General features: G+C 51.9%; 1 protein-coding gene across 2 annotated transcripts in view; it reads right to left on the bottom strand.

Annotated features, from left to right (window-relative positions):
* Positions 1–23,101, bottom strand: part of PDE8A (phosphodiesterase 8A) — a 101,973-nt gene that overhangs the window by 22,470 nt on the left and 56,402 nt on the right. For both annotated transcript variants that reach the window (XM_080651499.1, XM_080651498.1), the window contains exons 2-11: positions 22,969–23,031; positions 20,312–20,502; positions 17,103–17,159; positions 16,063–16,114; positions 11,268–11,356; positions 10,139–10,217; positions 8,062–8,199; positions 3,812–3,894; positions 2,359–2,410; positions 2,221–2,263 (exon numbers count right to left, since the gene is read on the bottom strand). In XM_080651499.1, the coding sequence (XP_080507625.1) occupies positions 2,221–2,263; positions 2,359–2,410; positions 3,812–3,894; positions 8,062–8,199; positions 10,139–10,217; positions 11,268–11,356; positions 16,063–16,114; positions 17,103–17,159; positions 20,312–20,502; positions 22,969–23,031 (847 nt within the window). The remainder of the gene's footprint in view (positions 1–2,220; positions 2,264–2,358; positions 2,411–3,811; positions 3,895–8,061; positions 8,200–10,138; positions 10,218–11,267; positions 11,357–16,062; positions 16,115–17,102; positions 17,160–20,311; positions 20,503–22,968; positions 23,032–23,101) is intronic.

Raw genomic sequence — 23,101 nt, 5'->3', positions numbered from 1 at the left:
AGAGATGATGATAACAGCCGTGCCCACCTCACAGGGCTGTTCTACATATTTATTAACTAGAAGCCCGGTGCACGGATTCGTGCACCAATGGGATCCCTTGGCCTGGCCTGCGGCGATGGGGCCAAAACCAGCTCTCCGACATCCCCCGAGGGGTCCTTGATTGCGAGAGGGGGGTTCTCAGGTGACGCACCCCGGAATCTGGCTCCCTCCTCTCTGGTTCAGGGTGCGTCACCTGAGAACCGCAGCTGCCAAGTCACCATAGCTCAGCAGCTCCTGTGTTGAGCATCTGCCCCCTGCTGGTCAGTACACATCATAGCAACCAGTCACTCGGTTGGCTGGTCACGTAGGCTTTTATATAGATATCCAAGTAAAGGCGCTCCCTGACCTGCAGTGCAAGGGTTATGGTCACGTGGGACCTATGCGGGCAGCTTCCACTCCTCCTCCTCCAGCTGCCTCTGCCCCCTCCTGAGCCTGCACCTCTCTACGTCTTAGTGAGCTCTCGGACGCAAAGGCCACCTCTGGCTCTGCACTCCCCAGCCCTGACTCAGGCTCCCCGCCTTTCCCTCCAGCTCCTCCTGGATCCCCTCCATCTCCAATCCTCCACCATCCCTGCTCAGTCTCATCAGTCCCACATCTGAGCTACCTGCAGACGCTTTGTTGGCAGCAAAACTTACGCCCCAGCCCTCCTCTGCAGCGCAGAAACCAGGGCCCGGCGCCCAGCAGGCACTCCACAGACACTGTACAATGAACGAGCCGATGGAAACACACAAACCCAAGGAACCATGCCTTCACCTCACCTTCCCCGCCCGCCACACCCCTCACCATCCAGGCCTCCCAACTGCGCTTCCTTGCTTTCCTCGCTCTGGTCCCTACCACCTTCCCATCTGGCCTCCGCCTTCCTCCTGCCGTCACCAGCTGCTGCGCCTCTGCTCCCGCCTATGGCGATGCTGGCATTTCGTCTGGTCCCTCCTTCCACCTCGTCTGTCACACTCCTGCCCTAAGAGCTCAGACGTCAGGCTACTCCTGGCTCCCACAGGCTCAGGCTGCACTGCCTGCAGGTGAAAACCCTCCTTTCCTATGTAACACCCGGGGATCCTTCGTGACCCCAGCTCCTCTCCGCACACTGACCCTCCATACCAGTTCAATCTAACCCGTGCTCTTTCCAGAACCCACTGGACCTTCCGTCTTCTGTGCCTGTCTTATTCCTGGAACACTTTTCCTTACACACACTCTTCTTAAAAAAATTTTTTTAAATCGATTTTGAAAGAGAGGGAAGAAGAGAAAAGATGGAGGGAGGGAAAAATAAAAGGAAACACCAATTTGTTGATCCACTTATTGATGACTCACTGGCTGATTCTTGTATGAGCCCCGACAGGGATGCAACCCACAACCTTGGTGCATCGGGACGACGCTCAAACCAACGGAGCTCCCGGCCAGGGCTCCACTGCCTCTTCTTCAAATCCACTGTCCCCGCCTGGACTTCCCCTCTCCTCTGAGGCGCCACGGCCCCCGCCCCACCTCGCCCACCTGATCATCCCTTATCACTCGCTGTGCGCCCCTCAGCACCACGACTCTGCCTTTCACGCGAGCCCTGCGTGCTCCTGGGCACAGCACCCACGAGAAGGCGCCAACGTGCCAGCCCACCACGGCCTACGGTGCCAGGGCAGGCTAGCCAGTCTTCCCGTTTCCTTCTCTGTGAAAAGGGAACTTTGTCTATAAAATGTCTACCCATCGGGGTAACACAGGCTTCAACTCAGCACACTCAGCACAGTGCCTGGTGCAGTCGGCTCAGGAAACACGAGGGCCGTTCCTGAGGGAATGAGCTGCCTGGTGCTGGGAAGCACGTCCCCAAAGCTGAAGGAACAGGAGACAGAGACGGTCTCCTCCGGGACCCGAACCACGTGCAGTCACCCAGCTGGGGGAGCGGACACCGGGGAGGCATGTCTGAAGGGCCTGGCGCCTCCTGTCGGCTGGCGGCAGCGACTGTCAGGAGACAAAGCTGTCCCTGCGGGAGACCTGCGTCCTAGAGCACAGATCAGCCAACAACCCACACGTCACTCAACACGCTTCCACACTGAACTCATGCATGTGAGGTAGCCAGGGCTCTCCCCATAGGACGCCTGTCGGAAGCCCTCAAGGGCTCAGGACCTGGGACGGGGCCTAGGAAACAGACCCGCGGGCAGTGGGCAGGCGGTCAGAGGAGAACACGGAGCGCCATACCTGTGGGAGTGTCAGACTGAACAGATTCCGTTATTTTCTCAGCCTAGAAATGAAACGTAGACGCCGTTAGTGCTGACCGCATGCGGGCGGAGGAGCACCCCGCCGGGGCAGCCGTCCCGCCCCAGGGCCCGCACACACCTTACTGTTGCCGTTGTTCACTCGGATAATGGACACATAGTGTCTAATTTTTCTGCAAGTAGAAAACATGGTTATTACCCGGCGCTCTATGCTGACGGAGGCGTCGCTATGTCTCATGAAGAGAGCATCTCTCCACACACAACCTGCTCTGAGAAGCACCTCTGTGGTCCGCGCCAAGCCCACCATGAACGCGTCTCCACAAACACCCTTTGGTGCCCGCAGCAAGGAAGTCGACTCTTCCGTAAACACAACACAACCCTTCCAGGTCGTCGTAACATACAATTAAAAGTGCGTTTTTTAAAAGGAGCTGCATGTTAACCAACCGGGAGCCTGCGATCACCGCGTGTCGCGCTCACGGCCCCATATGCTGAAGCGCTTCCGGTTCCCCTGAGCCATCTGACCCGTCGTTCGTGGACACAGCCAGAGGCCACGGGGCCCCGGCTCCCTGGGAGCGGAAGGCAAAGCAACCGGGGCTCCTCACGGAAGCCGCCGGCTCTCCCTACCGCCTGTTCCTTCCATTTTCCTGTTCCCCCTTGATAATCGAGTCCGTATAAACTTACCACACAAAAATGTGGAGAGGACATAAAAAGGCAAAGAGTCAGAACGGAGGGCCCAACAGACCCATCTCCCCGAGGCATCGCCAGCCGGCAGCGAAGCCCGGCGACCACGCACATGCGCGGTGCGGTCAGGGCAGAGGTCTCGGCCCGGCTCCGTCAAGCGCTGGCCGCCGGCCCGGGACCGGGAGCCTCACCACTGAGCCTGTTTCCTCGTCTGGAAAATGGCGTGGAGGCCAGCCAGCGGCACTGCCACACCGCCTCTTCCTTTTTCCTCGTCACTCCCGTGGGCGGGATCACACACGAGGTATGATTTTGCGTTTATATAAGCATCTTCCTTGTCCTTTCCTTTGCCATCATCACTTCTAATGGGCTGGGTGTTCTAGAACGTACTCGTACTTTCCCATTGTTCCTCTTACTTAAGCTAGATTCGGAGACAAACCAGAGGAGACCCTTAGGCTCCTGTAGACACTGCTTTCCGATCTGTGGTCACATCTGTTCGAGTTTCCATAAAGGGTGGTGTTTAAATTATTCTTATGTAATGTGCTAGGTCTATGCAGCGGTAACACAGGCTGTTAGATTAGACAGAAATCTTCCGGCCAGTGTGCTATCACACAGCCTAATACACTGATTTCATCTTCCGACCTCAGTGCGTCAGGCCCGTGTCTGGGCAGCACAAGCAAGAGGGCCCGGAGTCTGGGGGCTCGGAGTCGCCAGCTGGAGTCAGGCTGCAGCCCTGAGGAGCGCCCCCTGGAAGGCCACTGGGTGACCCCTGACCTATCACACGTCTTTCCCCCACATTTCTGCAGGCAGCCCTTAACTTACGCAAGGATTCAAAGCACATTTTACCATCGGCCAAACACAGTATGCTGACTGGAGCGCTTGTTCATTCCACTCACCCTCCCTGTCCAATGACAGGTATTATCTTCACATTCTGTTGAACGTTATCTCCGTTTTTGGAGCAGTAGACGCCTTGCCACTCCTGTAAATGCAATGCAAGCATCGTTATACTGTGTGCACAAATACACCCAGGAACAGCCTCCACTCCGGCCCCGGTTCATCTACCACGGCTACAGTAATAAGCACAGAAGTCATCCCGACCCCAGCACAACTGGGATCATCTGCAAATTCTTCCTCTACCTCCCGTCACCTCCTCTGGGGTTGCTGACACAAGCCAGGCCGCCAGTCTCCAAGGCCGGCCGGCCGTTTTCAGTGGCTGCCTGCTGGCTCCCCAGCGGGGAGCACCCCCACCTGCCACGAGGGGGAGGGGCAGGGGCAGGGGGGCCTCTGGCCCTGCACTGGACCGGGGAAGAATAAGGACTAGAGAGAAGAACACTCTGGCCACTAGCACGGTGGGCTGCCACCGCCCTCAGGGTTGTGGGAGGGTTTTGGACCCTCTGCATTGGGGTGAGGTTAGGGGGGAAGATGACGGGGTAACAGCCAGGTCTGGGCTCAGGCAGAACAAATCGGTGAGAGCTTCAAGCCAGGGCTGCAATTGGGTTAGTCGAGCTCTCAGATCAGACAAAACAGGGGTTCTTTCCCAAGGGAACTGCGGGGTGAGGGCAGGTGTGAGGGCAGGTGTGTGCGGGCCAGGGCTGCAGCGGGAGGGCGGGGCTCACTCGGGTGGTGGAGAGAAGCCGGGGTGGAGCTAGGTTTGTTCCCGCCTAAAAGGTTCTGAATTCTCTAAGAGTCACCAAGGGCTCCGAACTGTAAAAATCCTAAACCCGCTGCAGGACGACTCCCAGGGTGCCCCACAGCCTCCCTGACGGCCCGGAGCCCCACAGGACATGGAGCTGAGCGGGCAGAGGACCCCCGGGTAGGGGAGCCGTGGTGGCTCAGGTCTCCTGCCCAGACCCTCACATCCGGCCAATCCTGAACCCTTCTCTGCGGGGGGCCTGGCACCTCCCTCCTGCCTCAGCGCGAGCACGCACCGGGCTGGGCTTCTCCCACTATGGACAGTCCCTCCTCAGTGCCCATCACCGTGGGAATTCAACCACCACCCCCGCTGTCCTGCCCCAGGGCAAGCAGTGTCTGTGCCCGGTAAACAGCGAAAGAACGCGTGGGGCTTTGGTTCCTGCCTGGGAAAGGGAGGCCGAGGTGAGACGGCAGAATCCCGGCACCCAGCCAGCGATTTGAATCTACACCGAGGGAGTGACGGGCCAACATGACTGATCGTTGTCCGGCGGGTGCGGCTCAGTGGGTGAGTGTCCACCTATGAAGCAGGAAGTCACTGGGCTCCATCCCCAGTAGGGGGCGTGCAGGAGGCAGCTGATAGTGATTCTCTCGTCACTGATGTTTCTCTCTCTCCCTTCCTCTCTGAAATGAGTACATTTAAAAAAAAAAAAAGACTGACCACTCAGTAGCTGGTGGACTGACTGGAGGTGGGACCATGAGACAGGGACACCCGCCTGACTCAGCCACCACAGGCCCGGGGTGTGGGAAGAAGGCCCTGTGGGAGGCTCAGTGATGGATGTCATGGAGGAGACGAAGCGGGGGGACAAAGCCACCCCAGGAGTCACAGTCCTGGCAGCTGTGCGCCCGGGGCACCAGCAGGGGCAGTGGGCCGGCAGGGGCAGTCTCTCGCGATGGGGGATGCGAAGAGGCCACTGTCCGACATGCTGATTCCAACATGGCAGCAGCTTGCTGAGCCAGACCTTGCCAAGAGGCTGGGCTGAAGCGGGAGGAGCAAGACACCGATGCCGAGCAGGGCAGCGCCTCGGTGACAAAGGGGTGGCGAGGAACACGGCAGGGGACAGGGAGCCTGGTGATCTGGGAGGACTGAGGCAGAAGAGGGGCAGACGGGGGAGGGAGGCCGTGGAGAGAGAGGGCTCCACAGCCCCACATCACTGTCCCTCAGCGCCTACGAGGCCTTCTGAAAGAAGAGGCCCAGGTGTCCGAGAAGACGGGTGACAGGGTGCTAGAGCCCCGACGGACAAGTCTTGGGGGGAGGAGAGTCCACGTAGGGCTACAAGCAAGCGTGAGTGTGGGGGCTGCAGACCAAGGCACCGAACAGTATCAGCTACCCCCAAAGAGGAGCCGTTGGCTGAGACGGGGCAGAGGGACGTACAGAGAGTGGTGCTTGAACATCAGGATTATCCCTCTGCCCCAAAGACTAGCTGTTGGCCCCATAGAATCTGACACCTAGAGCCCCCACCCCATCACCTACCCACTTCCTACGCCTCCGTCTGGCTTCCAGCGGCGGCTAATCTCTCCCCGCTGACCAGGGCCCCACCGTCGCCCAGGGCCCTGATGTTCTTAGGGAGACCTATGTGGAGGCCCAGCCACGCACCGTCCCGCTGCCGTGGCCCGACGAGCAGGTGACGGACGGGTAAAGGACACGTGGCGACTTCCCCGCCTTCCCAAGAACCAGAACAGGCGAGACATAACCGGCTCCTTTCTGAACTAAAGCACCAGAGGCCACGACTACGCCACCTTGCCCGTTCTCTGCTCCCATTCACAGTTCAGAGTGAGTCCGGGAGGCCGGCGACCGCTGGTTGAGAACAGGCCTCCTGCTGTTCGAGTCTGAGGCCCTTTGGACCCGGTGCCCAGCAGCACAACTCAGGCGGGGACGCTTTTCACCTGGGTCGAGAGGCTCCCAGGGCCCGTCCACTACGTGTCCCCTCTCCTCCCGCCGCCACCTGCCCTCCCAGTGACAGGATGGAGGCGCAGTGTGACCACCGCCCGGTCCAGGGCACGAGGGCCAGCATCCTGCACCCCCAGGTGACTCGGCAAAGCCGCCGGGACCTGACTGCCAGGCGGGAAGGCCACGCAAAGCCCTCGCAGGGCCGCTGGGCCTCAGGTGATGGCTGCCCTCCCCCTGCCTTCTGCGGACGCCGTGCCCCCAGGGACGGAGCGCGGCTCTCACCCAGGCGGTGCGCCTGACCCCTGAGCGTCCCCGCACCCGCCTCAGACTGCATCTCTTTCTGGTAAGGAACCACCCTCCTTGACCGGGAGCGGAAGGTACAGTGAGATGGAGCAGCGCCCACTTCCATTTCCCTGATGCCGACCACGGGTCTGCACAGGCCCGTCTGTCCTCGTTCTCCCTGCAGATGTCCTGCACGCTCAGAGCTGTGGCAAAGCGAAGGCACACGCCCCCTCGGAGTCTCTGAGGGGCCCGAGCACGCGGGTTTAAGCGTGGCACGGCCCTCCTGCCCCGACGGCGGACTATTTCTGCAACAGGAGAGCACGGGCCGCCACGGGGAGCAGGAAGGCAGGTCACGGGTTTTTTGTTTTTTCAATCATCATATTAACAGTCCCCATCCAACTTCCAAAAGCGAGTATGCGTCCAACAGAAACAACGTAAGCAGGAGCCTTCCCCTTCTCACTTCCTGAAACCTAGCACCGGCGTCCGAAGCTACTGTTGAGAGAGAAACCGTCTTGCAGACTGAGCCTGCCTTTGTCTGCCTTCAGCACCGTGACGACGTGACTTCTCACGCGACGGAGCAATGATTCCTCTTACCTCTCCGTTCTGTGCCCTGGAATGGGAGTTCTCAGAGGCAGGACTATGTTTTGTTTAGTTTTTCTGTATCAGAATGTAGCAGAGTGCCTGGCATACAGCAGGCGTTTTATTTTTTAAAATATTTTTATTGATTTCAGAGAGGAAGGGAGAGGGAGAGAGAGAAACACCAGGGAGAGAATTATTGATTGGCTGCCTTCTGCACGCCCCCTCCTGGGGATCGAGCCCGCAACCTGGGCATGTGCCCTGACCAGGAATCCAACCTGAGACACTTCAGTCCGCAGGCTGACGCTCTAGTCAGTCACTGAGCCACACCAGCCAGGACCACACAGCAGGCATTTTTAAAAATGCTGAGAACGAACGAGGCTCAGAGGCCTGCTGGGCTCAGGTGTGTTCTGAGAGCGTGTCACCTTGGCAATCCTTTACCCAGAACCGTGTGCCCATGTCCACCACTTAGGTCCCTTACTAGAAAGACCAGCGTATGATAAAGATGAAAACCGTGACCGTAAGTGCCAGGCAGGGTGACTGATCACTGGCGAATCGTACTCTACTCCCTTGGCCTGTGTCCTCACCTGCCCACTGGGAACCACAGGCAGAACCCCACCCGCTTCCGCCCGCTGGGAAGAGCAGGCAGGGCACCCGGCACCCCGGCCTGTGATAGGAAAGTCAAAAAGGTACTAACCTCTTACTTACCTTGCCCATCTTCATGCATGAGTTTATAGTAGTGAACAAGTCAGCCTTTCTTTCATTTACAGGCATTTTTGCTAACTCCTTCCCTATTAATTCACCCGACTCATAGCCCATTGTTGTTTCAAATGCTGGATTTACATACTGGGGGGGGGGATGGGGGAGGAGGGAGACAAAAAAAAGAAAAGCATCAAGTGAATTAACAGAAATTCTGAAAAGGGTACAATGAAGACTGACTGTTCCACCTAAGCCGACACTTTCCCCTGAAGCGCAGGAGCCTGAGCTCACCACGCGGGTCTGAAGCCATGAGAACACAACCCCCAAAGGGCCCTGGAGTGCGGAGAGCCGCTGCCCGGTCCCGGCTGGGCTTCTCCCAGGTTCTCCTGAGGCCCCAGGCAGTTAGCAGGTCCCCGTGGACAGACCAGGGGCTGCTACAAAGGGCTGCTGGGATTAGGAACTGGGACAGAGCACCAGACTGGGATCGGAAGCGGCCAGGCTCCATTCCCACATTCCCTTGGTCTCCTCCAAGTCGCCCACTGCACATCTGTTTAATGGAAGGAAACATCTCCCCGCTCCTGTGGGGCAAATGGATTATGTACTTGGGAAGCAGGCTGTGAACTGGGGAGGGTTTGCAAATATTAGGCTTTATGCTTGAATTTCCAAAGGGCCTAGAAGACATGTATGGGGAAAGCTGTACATGTGCTAATAATAATAAACTATACTAATAAAAGGGTAATATGCTAATTAGACCAGGAGACCTTCTGGATGTCCTTCTGGACAAAGCCATGGTGGCGGGCCCAAGGCAGAGGCAGTTAGGGGCAATCAGGTCAGGAGGGGAGGGCAGTTGGGGGCAAGCAGGCCAGCAGGGGGGGCAGTTGGGGGCGAGCAGGCTGGCGGGGGGGGGCGGTTTGGGGGTGAGTAGGCCAGTGGGGGGGGCAGTGGGGGTGATCAAGCTGGCAAGGGGGGGCAGTTGGGGTGAGAAGGCCGGCAGGCAGAGTGGTTAGGGGTGATCAGGCAGGCAGGCAGGTGAGCGGTTAGGAGCCAGCAGTCCCAGATTGTGAGAGCGATGTCTGACTGCCGGTTTAGGCCTGATCCCTGGGCCTAAACCGGCAGTCGGACATCCCCTGAGGGGTCCCAGATTGGAAAGAGTGCAGGCCAGGCTGACAGACACCCTCCCCCGCACCCCCACCCCCGTGCATGAATTTCGTGCACCAGGCCACTAATAATAATAATGTGAGGATGACGACAAAATCATCATACTGCTCAAGGCCTATTTCCAAGGCCTATAGCAAGCATTTCACACACATTAACTCATTTAGTCCTCAGCACCCTTACAAGAGGGAGGCTGCTGTCTGTATTAATATTTCTCTCATTCGTACAGATGAGAGAGCGGATTCAGACAGAGTAGGTCAGATGCTCAGCTACGAAGGGGTGAGGCCTGTATGACACCAAGCCCGTGCCCTCACCCGCTGGCCCCTGTGCTGCCTCTGAGGGCACCGATTCCTGAACGCTCCTGAATGTCGGCATCATCAGCTCTTTAGCAAGGAAGTCACAAGTTAGGTTAGAGAGGCCTGGGGTGCTCAGAGCTACACCAGAGGGGAGCTGTTCTCAGACAAAAGGAACATTCTCTGGCACAACTCCCCCTCCTGTTATCTAAAGTGTCTCCCGTCACTGACACAAATCCACTTTGCTAATAATGGACAAGTTGTTCGGATATTACTCGTTATTCTGAGTAGTTTCTCGGAAATGTCTGTAAGTGTAAACTACCATCAAAGGCCGTGAGAAAGGTGAGAACTCGCAGGCCTATGGTCAGAGCCATTTCCCTTTGCAGCGTCCCCCGCCCCAGTAACAACCCTCCCGGACAAAGGCTCTCCTTAAACACACAGTGACTATGAGACCTCTTCGTACCTACAGGGCACTTATTTTAAATTACATCTCTCACAGATTCTGTTCTGATCATCCTCTATGGGAAAACTGGTCTCCTGAACGTCAAAAGAAAAAGAAAAATCTTCCTGGAGGGTTTCAATCCTAAAAACAAGGACAAGCACAACCAGAGACCCGGACAGCCGCCCGAGCGACAAACCTGAATGCAGTTGTCCTCACTCGTGATCTTAATGGCGTCCTGGCTTCTCTCTAGTGCCGTGAACACTGAGTTACAAGCCCTTCGTGGAGAGGAAAGGGTGGGTTAATGCAGACACTACAGAATCTAACTCAATCTTGGGGTGTTACATTCACTTATTTAAAGGTGTCTTTTGACTGATTATAAAGGTAACGAATGCTAATTCAAAAAAGAAGGGAGGGCGGCCCTGGCCAGTGTGTGAGGTGGTCAGAGCTTCCGGCCACGACTCAAGGGTCCCGGGTTTGATTCCCAGTCAAGGGTACGTATCTCAGCTGCAGGCTCACCCCCGGCCCTGGGTGGGGCGTGTGCAGGAGGCAACCAATCGATGTCTCTCTCTTACATTGATGTTTCTCTCTCCTCCTCCTCCTCCCTATCTTCCACTCTCTTAAAAAAAAAAAAAAAAAAAATCCTCAGGTGAGGATTAACAACAAAAAAAGAGGGAGAAGTTCCCACCTCTGGTTGCAACAAGTTTAGAGAAGATGGATCTATGAGAAGCCCTACTGGTTTTATCACTTTTTAAATTTCTACAGATGTGGTAAATAAAACATGGTATGTAATTTTCATTTGCTTTAGTACTAGTGAAGTTGAACACCTTTTCATGTTTACTGGCCATTAATATACATCCCCTATGAACTGCGTGATCATGTCCTTTCTCTTTTTTTTTACCCCGTGTTTCCATTTTTAAAAAATACATATTTTTTATTGATTTCAGAGAAGAGGGGAGAGGGAGGGAGATAGAGAAACATCAATGATGAGAATCATCGATCGGCTGCCTCCTGGGGATGGAGCCCACAACCCGGGTATGTGCCCTGACCAGGAATCGAACCGTGACCCCCGGTTCATAGGTCAATGCTCTACCACTGAGCCGCGCTGGCCGGGCTGTGGCCCCATCTTTACATCTGAGTCTCCAGTTACTAACATGACCACTGACTGAGACACCCAGGCCGACTCTGAACGTCTGTATGTGGAGAGGAGCCACTCCATCACCCCATGCCATCTTGCAGGAGGTCAGTCACCCCAAAAGGGAGCCACCCCGCCAGGTGCTCCCCGGCGACCGCCCGGTGTGGGGCGGGGACCTCCCGAGGCAGAGTACCTGAGTTTCAGCTGTGAGCGCACCTCTCCGAACTCCAGCTGGAGCAGCTCGGCGTAACAGGCCAGGAGGCTGGGGTTCTCCACGTACCTCTGCAACAGAAGGGGCTGCGGCTAAACAGTGCGCCTGGCAGTTACTTGTCTACCCGTAAGTAATTCTGTCCGACAGGCTGCCCAACCTGGTAACTGAAATTAGGGGATGTGGGTCATGTACGTGTCACTCGCAGAGGCTAGAATCTGTAGAAAGAAATTTACCAAAGTCCTACATAAACTTTCAGAGCATATTCACTTACTTAAGAGCAGTATGTTGTCCTCTTTAAAGTTACACACACCAATAATATGCAAAAAAATGCATGCATCTCTCTCTGCACCTGGATTTCACGAGATAACCCCCACTCAGGCAGTATTGTCCTTCGCTGACCTCTCACCGTGGCCCAGCTAAGCCAACAAAAGATTACCCTCCAGAGCAGAGGGAGCAAGAGGCTGTACGTTCATCACACGTGCTCACTCGAACCTGGATATTCACCTCTGGGGTAGAACAGCGTGGATCTTCTTACCCAGTGAAAACCCGGGTTATGTGCACAGGAGGCCATCTGTTGACTTGTATGTAAGCACACCTGTCTCCATGGCACAAGATCTCACCTCCTGGGAGGTAGGCCAGCCAAGGCCTGGGACGGCTGGAGACCCCAGTGCACCTCAAGCCTCCCACGCCTTGACTTCGTGTGGGCAGGGGCACAAGCAACGTGCCCAGGGATCTCTCCTCCCTGCGGTGAGCCACGGGCACCTATGCAGGCAGGCCGGATCCCCGGGTGCTCTGTGAAGTCAGGGCTGACGGCGCTCTCTTCCCGTCAGGAGATGGGCGGGCAGGCCTGTCACCTCGCTCTCATTTCCGCGGGTGAGAAGGGCTGTGTTGGCCTGCAGGCATGAATGAGGACCTGCATGTTCCTGGCCAGCAGTCCCTGATTTCCCTCCCTTTTTTTAAAATATATTTTTTTTATTGATTTCAGAGAGGAAGGGAGAGGGGGAGAGAGAGAGAGAAACATCAATGATGAGAGAAAATCATTGATCAGCTGTCTCCTGCACGCCCTACACTGGGGATTGAGCCTGCAACCCAGGCATGTGCCCTTGACCGGAATCGAACCCGGGACCCTTCAGTCCGCAGGCCGATGCTCTATCCACTGAGCCAAACCAGCTAGGGCCATATGTCCTCTTGTTAGCTTGGAAGGTTTATTAAACATTTCTGTTCTGTTAATGGTTACCTTACTTTTCATTGATCTCAAAAGCAGACAGAGATTTCATTATTACTTGAAAACAAGATAGCAATTACGAAGTAGCTCCCAGAGCAATGCTGTGGTCTGCACCTTTCCCACAAAGACGAAATGTCAGAAAACACTCGTGCCCATCCACATTCCATGTCTGCCCGATAAAGGCCATGAGAATACGTACATCTCCACCTCCTCCCACAACTCTGAAGACACCTAGGGTTGGCTAAGATAGTCCAGGATTTAAATATTGAGCTATTATTAAAATGTCTCTTCTGGTATGTCCCTTCTGTTAGAAGAGTATTATTTATGTCAGTCTGTATTTTTTCACTTAGGTCTAATTTTATACACAGATAGACTTTGTTTATATATAATCCTATATAATAAAAGCCTAATATGCAAATCGACCGAATGGCAGAACGACCAGTCGCTATGACACGCACTGACCACCAGGGGGCAGACGCTCAATGCAGGAGCTGCCCCCAGCCCACAGGCCAGCCAAGGCAGGTGCCAGCAGGGCCCTCCCCCCACCGCATCACCCCACTCGTCACCACACAGACTGGCCCTGATCGCCAGCCAGGCCTAGGGACCCTACCCATGCACAAATTTTGTGCACTGGGCCTCTAGTCCTTTATAATAAAAGGGTAATATGCAAATAGACCGAACAGCAGAACAACTGAACAACCAATCAAAGCATAATATGCTAATGATATACTAAAGCTGCTCAACCACTCGCTATAACATGCACTGACCACCAGAGGGCAGACAGGTCGACCAGCTACTATGACATGCACTGACCACCAGGGGGCAGATGCTCCAACCAGTAGGTTAGCTTGCTGCTGGGGTACGAGAGATCAGGGACTGAGCTAGATGGGCTGGGCATGCCACGGAGCCCTCCCACGGTCCCTCCCCAGCCAGTGGGGTCCCTCAGTCTAGCCTGCACCCTCTCGCAATCTGGGACCCTTCGGGGGATGTTGGAGAGCCAGTTTCAGCCCGATCCCGCAGGCCACTCCCCTTGGGAGGGCGCCAGACACAGGGCTCATGGCTGGTGAGCACTGCAGCCGTGCAAGCCTCTCCTGATTGGGACTGTTTGGGTGCAAACCCGCAGCAGGCACAGTGGGGCCGGGATGAGTGCGAGCTGCAGGCAGGAGTTGCAGGCGGCGTTGGACTGGGTTTTGGCCCGATCCCTGCAGGCCACCCAGAGGGACCCCACCCAGGCATGAATTTGTGCACCGGGCCTCTAGTGTCATATGATTACGTATAACACATATGTACACTTGTGTTTGTACATATGCAGAGAAGAAAAGAAACAGAGCACGTACCCATGGCAGGTCCGTCACTCACCACGTCTCCTCGCCACTGCATCCCCCCTCATCTTCAAGTTCCTGTTCTAGTTCATCTGCTGTGTGGCTGGAGTCCTTGCTCATATTTTCCCCAGACTGGGCTGAGGGAAACAGCCCAGCAGCCCGGCTGGGGTATGCGTCTCGGTCTGCACCTCTCCTAGGCATAATCTCTAGACGTTGTCATCACTGTGTCACACAGGGAATGTGTTCTGTGTTCACCCCACAGTCACCATTTTCTTGCTCGCCACCCCTTCTTGCATTTCTGGCCTTCCTCCTGGTATTCACCTTCCTTCCGCCTGAGGTACAGCCTTTAGAATGTGCTTGTGAGGATTTTATAGTTACAAACTCTCTCATGTTTCCTGTTCTTCAAAGTCTGTACTTCAACCTCATTTCTGAAAGGTATTTGTGCCAGGTATAACATTCTCAGTTGGCAATTATTTTATCACATTGAAAATATAATTTCACTGTGTGCTATTTTTCATTTATCGCTGCTAAGAAGCTAGCTGTTAGTCTGTCATTCTTTTTAATCTGTTTTCTCTGGCTGATTTTAAGCTCTTCTATTTTACTTGTTTTTTTCACTATGATGCATCCTCTTTTTATTGACTCTATTTTTTTGATTTGTTGGAATTTTTGAGTCTGTGGACTAGTCTTTTGTCCACCCTGGAAAATGCTCTTCAAACATGACCTCTGCCCATTCTCCATCCTGTCCTTCTGTACTGGTTAAGCCTGTATCTCTAGCTCCACATTTCTCAGGCTCTAACTCATATGCTATTAGTCTATCTCTGTGCTACATGTTAAATTTTTTCTGACTTACTAAGTTTTAAGATTTTCATTTATTATGTGCTCGTTTCTCAAAGTTCCATGCCTGCTCAGAATCTGCTATGTCACTTTTTATAGCTTCCTACCCCCTGCAGCTATTTCCAAGCTTGTATTTCTTTACATATAATAAGCATAATTGCTTTAAAGTCACGTCTGATAACCCTCGTATCTGAGGAGCGTGAGGGTGTGTTCCCACGCCTCCCCACAAGTGCTCACTCGCAGTGCCTTTCCTCTTGTGGGCGGTGAGCTGTGACTGCTGCTGCCTGCTGCCCTCCAACCATTGCTGGTGAGATCCTCTGAGGCCAACGCAGGGTCTGCCTCTGGGGAGGATCTTTACGGCTCCTGCAGGGACCTGGGGGCACGATCACCCAGAACCCTTGAAACGCAATTCATCGTTTGAGGTTTCTTGACTACCTCTACTGCACTGATACAAATCTGGTCTCTCCACCTGATTCCCAAGGAAACCAACCGACCAACACCTCCCGCCTTTGGGCTCAGGAGGAACTGGCAGACTGGATCTGGGGGGTGGAGAGAAGGGAGATGTGTTTGGGTTGCCTTATTTCCAGAATCCTTGAACTGACTTTAATGCATTACAACAACACTCCTGTGGTATAACTATTTTTTTTTTATTGATTTCAGAGAGGAAGGGAGAGGGAGAGAGAAACATCAATGATGAGAGAGAATCATTGATTGGCTGCCTCCTGCACACCCCACACCAGGGATCGAACCCACAACCTGGGCATGTGCCCTTGACCAGGAATCGAACCATGACCTCCTGGTTCCTAGGTCGACACTCAACCACTGAGCCATACCGGCCAGGCTGGTATAACTTTTAATGAATATGCCATTAAAGATGACGTTACCAGGCATTAGGTGTGGGTTTTTTTTTTGTTTTTTTAATCCTCACCCGAGGGTATTTTTTCCACTGATTTTTAGACAGAGAGTGGAAGGGAAGAGATGAAAGGGGGGAGGAAGGGAAGGCAGAGAGAAAGAGAAACATCGATGTGAGAGCGACCCATCAACTGGTTGCCTCCCATGTGTGCCCCAATCAGGGCCGGGGCTGGGGTTGACGCTGAGCCTACAACCCAGGTATGTGCCCTTGACCAGGAATTGAATCCGCCATCTTTCTGTGCACGGGCCAACATGCTAAACCACGTAGACACACAGCTATGGCAACAGGCATCCCTTTGACAGATTAAGAAAGCTAGGTATTGTAGATTAATAATTACCAGGTCATAAAATTAAACCAAAATGGCACACAGCACAATGACAACACATTTTTCTCTTCAAATTAATCCAGTTGCTTGCTCTGAACTAAGATAAAATACTCCCTCATGTTGAACCACACTTGCATAATAAAGAAGGGGGTACATACCCTCGTAAAGCCAGCACTAATGAGGGGCATCACAGACTCTTCTCCATCCCGCCTTCAAAAGGACAGAGCATATGGTTAGAGATGATTCTTATCAATTAAAGCTCACCTCTTTATGCACTGATGCACGTAACACTGTAACTGTCCTATAACGGGTACTTTTAGATAAATTAGAGTAATGTACAAATCAAAAGTATACCATTAAAAATAGTTTTCTGTTTTAGTTTCATATGTAGCTTTTTGGCTGTATATATTAATAGCTGAAATATAGGAAGTCATATTAACAGCCAGAATACAGAAGTAACCACATTATCTACTAGTATTCGATATGTAAACATTTTAATTTAAATTAAATTCTTCCTATTTTATTCAACTGCCTGCTTATTTTTCTTTTAATCCCATAGGGAAGGTAAAACAGGTAAAGGGGTCAATACTATGGTGAGAGAAGGAAACTAGAATTTGGCGATGAGCAAGATGTGGTATATACCCATGTCCAATTTCAGATGTTGCACACCTGAAATGTATACAATGTTATAAGCCAATAAATAAATAATTTTAAAAGCCCTTCTCCCCCCACAACAAGGCTCAGAAAAATAGTTTAAAGGGCACAGCAACATTTCTCCTATCTATAAAAATATGTAAGTTAAGTAACATTTATTTGAATACTGCCCTTCTCACATATTTTTATCCTTTCCTTACTTCCAACTTAAGGATGAAATGTAAGATTTCTTCCGTTTATGTATAATTCCAGATCTCCATTGTATATATTTGGAGTTAGGTGCCCTAGGAAGAGAGCCCTGGGAAACGTGGAATTCCCTAGTGCTGTGCCTATTTCTGACGTAAAAGGCAGTCCAAAATCACAAACCAAGCACGAGAGTAGAAACTCTCATACGAAATTAACTGGCAAAGCAAAAGAAAATAAGAAAAAATAAAATAAAAAATAAAAAATAAAGGGCCAAACTAGAAGGGTCGTGCAGACTCAGGCCTCTGTTAAGAGCAAGCATGACGTTCGCACACGAATTTCCCAGTGAAAGAAAGCTTACCTGCGTACCACACCAATAATAACTGTGTTTTCTGAGACTTTTGATGATCGAATAGACCTAGTAAAAAAACAAATTTTAAAATGAATTTAAAACAGTTCTTTAAAAACTGACAACACGTAGGAGTTCTGTGGAACAGGGAAGCTGGAGGGAGAGGACGAGGGGGAGCAAAGGCCCCTTCACTCTGGACCCACCTTCTTGGCTGCTCTGGCCCTTTCTGTTCCCCCAGCTTCTGACTAATATGCTGTCTTCACTTTGGCTCTTAATTGCTGGGTCAGTCCTGTCCCCTGGGTTTCCTGACAGGAAGCTGGGAGAAGGCGCTGATAACAGGCACCGCACAAGGTGGCCTGTGACAGCCGCACAACTGGCTGACCTGCCCCTGCCCCTCCGGGGGGCGGCCAGAAGGACCTTCCATTCTGCTCTTGCCACTCACCTGCAGAACACGCCAGGCTCTCAGCTGCCGAGGGGTGAAGTCCAAGGCCTGGGCTCAGCCCACAAAGCACAAGACCGGGCTCATGTCTGCAGCCCCACCCGGAGCCCCGTCCCATCTCTGCCTGGCCCAGCAGCCATCCAACCCACTGGAGTAGGGGAGCCCTAGACACCCTGCCTGTCCCTACGAATGCTGCTCGCTCTACCTGGAATGTTCCCCCGCCCCCTTCCTTTCCAATCTCCCGCTCGTCCATCAGGACTCACCCAAATGTCCTATGTGAGCCACCCTGACACGGGCTCGGCAGCACTTGGGATGTGCATCCTCTTGGGGCACATACACTGAGTGGTCAGATTATTATGATCTCTGAACACATAACCATCTGGCCACTCAATGTATGTATATATTTTAGAGGCCCGGTGCATGAATTCGTGCATGGGTGGGGTCCGGCCAGCCAGGCCAGGGGGAGGGGACATGGGCGGTTGGCCAGCCTGCCTGCTGGTCAAACTCCTGGTCGAGTGGACAATTTGCATATTAGCCTTTTATTATATAGTATAAACACTGAGTGGCCAGATTATTATGTGTTCAGAGATCATAATAATCTGGCCACTCGGTGTATGTGCCTGTACTGACATCACTCACTTGTCCTGCCAACTATGGCCTCTGCTCCTCAGAGGCAAGACCCACATCTTCTTCACCTATGTGGCTCTAATACCAAATGCAGTGCCCAGAACTGAGGAGACATGCAAGATAGGGTTCCTCGACTGGTAGATTTGGAAGGATAGCAGGCAGAATATTTGGCCTTCCACAAGACACCTGATAAAGTGTAAGGAGTTATAAGCATCCCCAACGAAGAGATACAGGTGAATGCTAAGCATTTAGACAAGTCAGCAACTGAGGAAAGGCCTTCCACAGGCCATGTGAGCAGGTACCCCGAACGGAGGCCGACGGGAAGGGCAGGGCTCTGCCAGGGCTAAGCTCTCGGGAGTTGTGTAAGTCAGCGAGGAGAGAGCGAGCGAGCGGATCAGGAGGGAGAGGCTGGAAATAAACCAGGTAAAGGCCAGAATCAAGATGAAACTGACTTAGGAAACCACAGAGTAAGAACCCAGTTCACATTCCTTATTTTAAAATTATATAAAATTTTAATCTATATAGCAAGAAAAATGTGCTGGATGAATTAACCCAATTTTTTAGACTATTCCCCAAATGTGTAACAATTGTACATTTTCCTCCCTTACAAGGTAGAGCAGAACTCTGTGTTCTGTGTATTTTACCACAATAAAAAGCGCAGCGTGACTATAGCCTGACCTTTATTTTACAACAAGGATGACCTAGCAGGGGTGATTTTCCATCACCCAGACGTAGCTGAGGTGAGGTCTGGGTCTGGACAGGATGGGGAAGAAGCCACGTTTCCCTGGGCGTCGCACTCACCCCCTTTGCTATCAGGCTCTTGGCCCCTTAGGTGCTGCCTCTGCCTTGCAGCTTCCCACCAGGACGACCAAGCACATGGGCCTCAGAGAGGCTCTTCCCTTCCCGAGTGACAGCCTGCTAACGGAGGAGACACCATGACCCGGGAAGCCACGTGTCCCGAACTTGCCGCTGAGAAACATATCCCAGAGAAGGCCAGGAGCTGGTCAGGGCAAGAGCTGGGCGCAGGGCTGGGGCCTCCCTCCGCGTGGGCCAGAGCTCTCTCCACATCTCTTGGGCCACAATCCCTCGTGGGTGTGCCAGGTGACAGGCCAGATGGCACGTCAGACAAACCTGGCTACAGTGACGATGGCTTACTGCAGTCAGCCAGACAGAAACGGAACACAGGTGCCAGGTCAAGACCAGAGGTGGCTCACACCCGTGAAAGCCGCCCAGTCTGACCGCCCAAAAGCTGGGGTCCCCCGACCAAGAAAATAAGTGCATAAAAATCACCACGATTCTGCAAACAACCTCTTAATAAAATGTGAACCCTTGTTATATTTAGTTTAAATCTTTTCTATTTCCTAAAAGTGTAGATTTAAATGTCCATAAAATGAATATTATAAAATGTTACATTAAAATTATGATTTATCTTCCTCCAAATAAAGTTTTCTATTAAGTAAAAAAATGGATGTTTCCCTTTGCCTTACTTCCATCAGCAGCAAATAATTTTCTTTAAAAAGTACTTTTCTGCCCTGGCCGGTGTTGCTCAGTGGATAGAGTATCAGCCTGCGGACTGAAAGGTCCTGGGTTCGATTCCGTTCAAGGGCACATGCCCAGGATGTGGGCTCCATCCCCAGTAGGGGGCGTGCAGGAGGCAGCCGATCCTTGATTCTCTCTCACTACTGACGTTTCTCTCTCTCTATCCCTCTCCCTTCCTCTCTGAAATCAATAAAAACATTTTTTTTTTAAAAAGTACTTTTCTTTTATTTGTTTGCTACCCAGAATTCTCTCATGCTATTGATATTCTGCAAGTATTTTAAACAAGGCACATTCACCTAACACTAGAGGACAATTGTCAAACATATATAAAGTTATAATAACTTGTTGCAGTAATATGCAGGTGACAGTTGTGGTTAGTTACATATTGGGTTTCGTCCTAACACTTAATGGTTAGGATTCCTACTTTCTTACCGTTTTTAACAAAGCAAAGATAAAGCCAGAGGCAAAGATCAGTCCTAGACATAACGCTATTGTAATCTAACGTCTTGTTTATTTACATGCATGGAAAGCACCTTAAAGGACACTGAACTTAACTTAATGTATTTCTGGGTGGCACCTGGGCCCCTCAGCACTCAGGCCTGCGTCTCGGGCTTACCTGCACAGCGCCGGTGCATCCAGCTGTTGGGGGTTTCTGTGGTCGATGATGATGATGTCGTGATGTGCAGCCAGGAAACAAGTCAGGACAACCTGAACCTCCTGGGCCACTGTGCACTTAAACCCTGCTTTTTCACACGCCTTACGGAATCCTTTACACTGGCTATCTTCTTTGATAAACACTAAAAGTACCTGAATCAAAAAAGCATAAACACTTAAATAAAATAAAAAAAAGAGGTTGGAATATCATTTCTTAACAAGCCACAGAAAACTCCCACATGTTTTAAGTCAAGCACACAGATGTGAATATAATCTGTTGATATAAACCTGTCTCCCCCATGTAACTCAGGGGCCGGGTCAATCGGCTCCAGGACACCTGGGCTATTCTATCTGGAAGCCACAGGGTATGGAACACATACTTCCTTCTTTTGCTAGTAAACCTCTGGCAGAACACAACAAAGGATTGACCAAACACTTTATTTTAAAACTAGAGGCCCGGTGCACGAAATTCATGCACTGGGGGGGGGGTGTCCCTCAGCCCAGCCTGCACCCTCTCCAATCTGGGACCCCTTGAGGGATGTCCGACTGCCCATTTAGGCCCCGGTGGGATCGGGCCTAAAAGGACAGTCGGACATCCCTCTCACAATCCAGGACTGCTGGCTCCCAACTGCTCACCTGCCTGCCTTCCTGATTGCCCCTAACCGCTTCTGCCTGCCAGCATGATCACTCCCTAACCACTCCCCTGCCAGCCTGATTGATGCCTAACTGCTCCCCTGCCAGCCTGTTTTCCCCTAACTGCCCTCCCCTGCTGGCCATCTTGTGGCAGCCATCTTGTGTCCACATGGAGGCAGGATCTTTGACCACATGGGGGCAGCTATCTTGTGTGTTGGAGTGATGGTCAATCTGCATATTACTCTCTTATTAAATAGGATAGAGGCCTGGTACATGGGTGGGGGCCAGCTGGTTTGCCCTGAAGGGTGTCCCGGATCAGGGTGGGGGTTCCCTTGGGGCATGGGGCGGCCTGGGCGAGGGGCCTGTGGTGGTTTGCAGGCCAGCCACGCCCCCCGGTGACCCTAGCGGAGGCCCTGGTATCTGGGGTTTATTTATCTTCTACAATTGAAACTTTGTAGCCTGGAGCGGAGCCAAGCCTTCTGCTTGCTCCGTGGCGGCAGCCATTTTTGGGGGGATTTATGTATCTTCTATCATTGAAACTTTGTAGCCTTAAGCGAGGCCTGGGCTGGCCAGGGTGTGCAGAAAGCTTGGCTTCCTCCATCACCAGGGGCAACCGTAGCCTCCTGCTCTTTCCAACTCCGTGGCTGCCACCATTTCTGTTTGGGTTTATGTATCTTCTATCATTGAAACTTTGTAGCCTTGAATGGAGGCCTGGGCCGGCAAGGGCAGGCGGAAAGCTTGGCTTCCTCCATTGCCGGGGAAACCCAAGCCTCCCTCCTGCTCTCTGTGGCCGTAGCCATCTTGGTTGGGTTTATTTGCATATTAGCTCCTGATTGGCTGGTGGGTGTGGCTGGTGGATGTAGCGAGTGATGGTTAATTTGCATATTACTCTTTTATTAGATAGGATTAAACCAATTAAACCACACAAATATTTGTTTTAGTTAACAGTAAGTTAACTAGGCAGTCCTTAGATGGGAAATGCTAATATTTCAGTCAAACTCCTAGAACACTTAATATTTTATATAATGTGTTTAAATGTTCTGACTCAATGTAATACCTCCAAGTTGAAAAAATTTATTTTGATTATAAGAGAGAAAATTTAAAGCAGATGGAAATATTATAGTTCAAAACCTGTCAGTGCAGTGACACAGGAATAGCACCAGGTCTAAGAGGCAGTATCTGTGCCCCAGATGCCGCTGGCTGTCCCCAGGCCTGGCCACATTTAAAAAAACGGAACAGTGAACATGTGTTTGTGTGCGGGAAACACCAACGAACTTTGGGGCTAAATTTCAATTGGTTATTTTTGTCTAATATTTTGGATTAAATAATTTACAGGTATTTTTCTCTGATAACAGCTATTCAGAAACACAGGAAGGACATGCTTTTACATTTTTATATTAGAAAATTTCAAACGTACAGAAAAGTTGTGAATGATAATGAACGCTAGTATACACTTCTTCTGGTCTCATCAGTTAAAATTTTGCCACCTTTTGCCCAGCCAGTGTGGCTCAGTGGTTGAGCATCAACCTATGAACCAGGAGGTCACAGTTCGATTCCCAGTCAGGGAACATGCCTGGGTTCCAAACTTAATCCCCAGTTGGGGGCATGCAGGAGGCAGCCAATTAATGATTCTCCCTCATCACTGATGTTCTTATCTCTCTCTCCTTCCCCCTGCCTCTCTGAAATAAGAAAAAAAGTTAAAATTTGCCACCTTTACTCACTCCCCCACCACTCCCTCACTACACACATGCCCAATTATACACATTCTTTATTTTACTGCTGAACTTTTTAAAGTAGGTCACAGACATTTCTTCATCTATGAATAGTTCAATGTGCATCTCTAAGAAACGTACGCTCTCTTAGATAACTCTAGTACTGATACTGTTATCTAACACAAAAGACAATTTCATTGTATAACTTTAGGCCCTCTCCCTCCCGCCTCTTTAAAGAAAATCAACATAAGGAAACAGCGTGGCTTAGAATTACCTGGAGTTGATCTGCATGAAACCTCATGGGGCCAAACTGCACCTGCGATGCTGATGCTGATACCTGTAAGAAAAAGATTTGCTTACACGTTCTGTCTCCATCGGAGCTACAGATGGGACGGAAACTCCTGCTC

Source organism: Plecotus auritus (genome assembly GCF_963455305.1).
Source record: "Plecotus auritus genome assembly, chromosome: 15".
Lineage (NCBI taxonomy): Eukaryota > Metazoa > Chordata > Mammalia > Chiroptera > Vespertilionidae > Plecotus > Plecotus auritus.
Note: the sequence above shows the minus strand (reverse complement) of the source record. Positions and strands in the feature narration are given on the sequence as shown.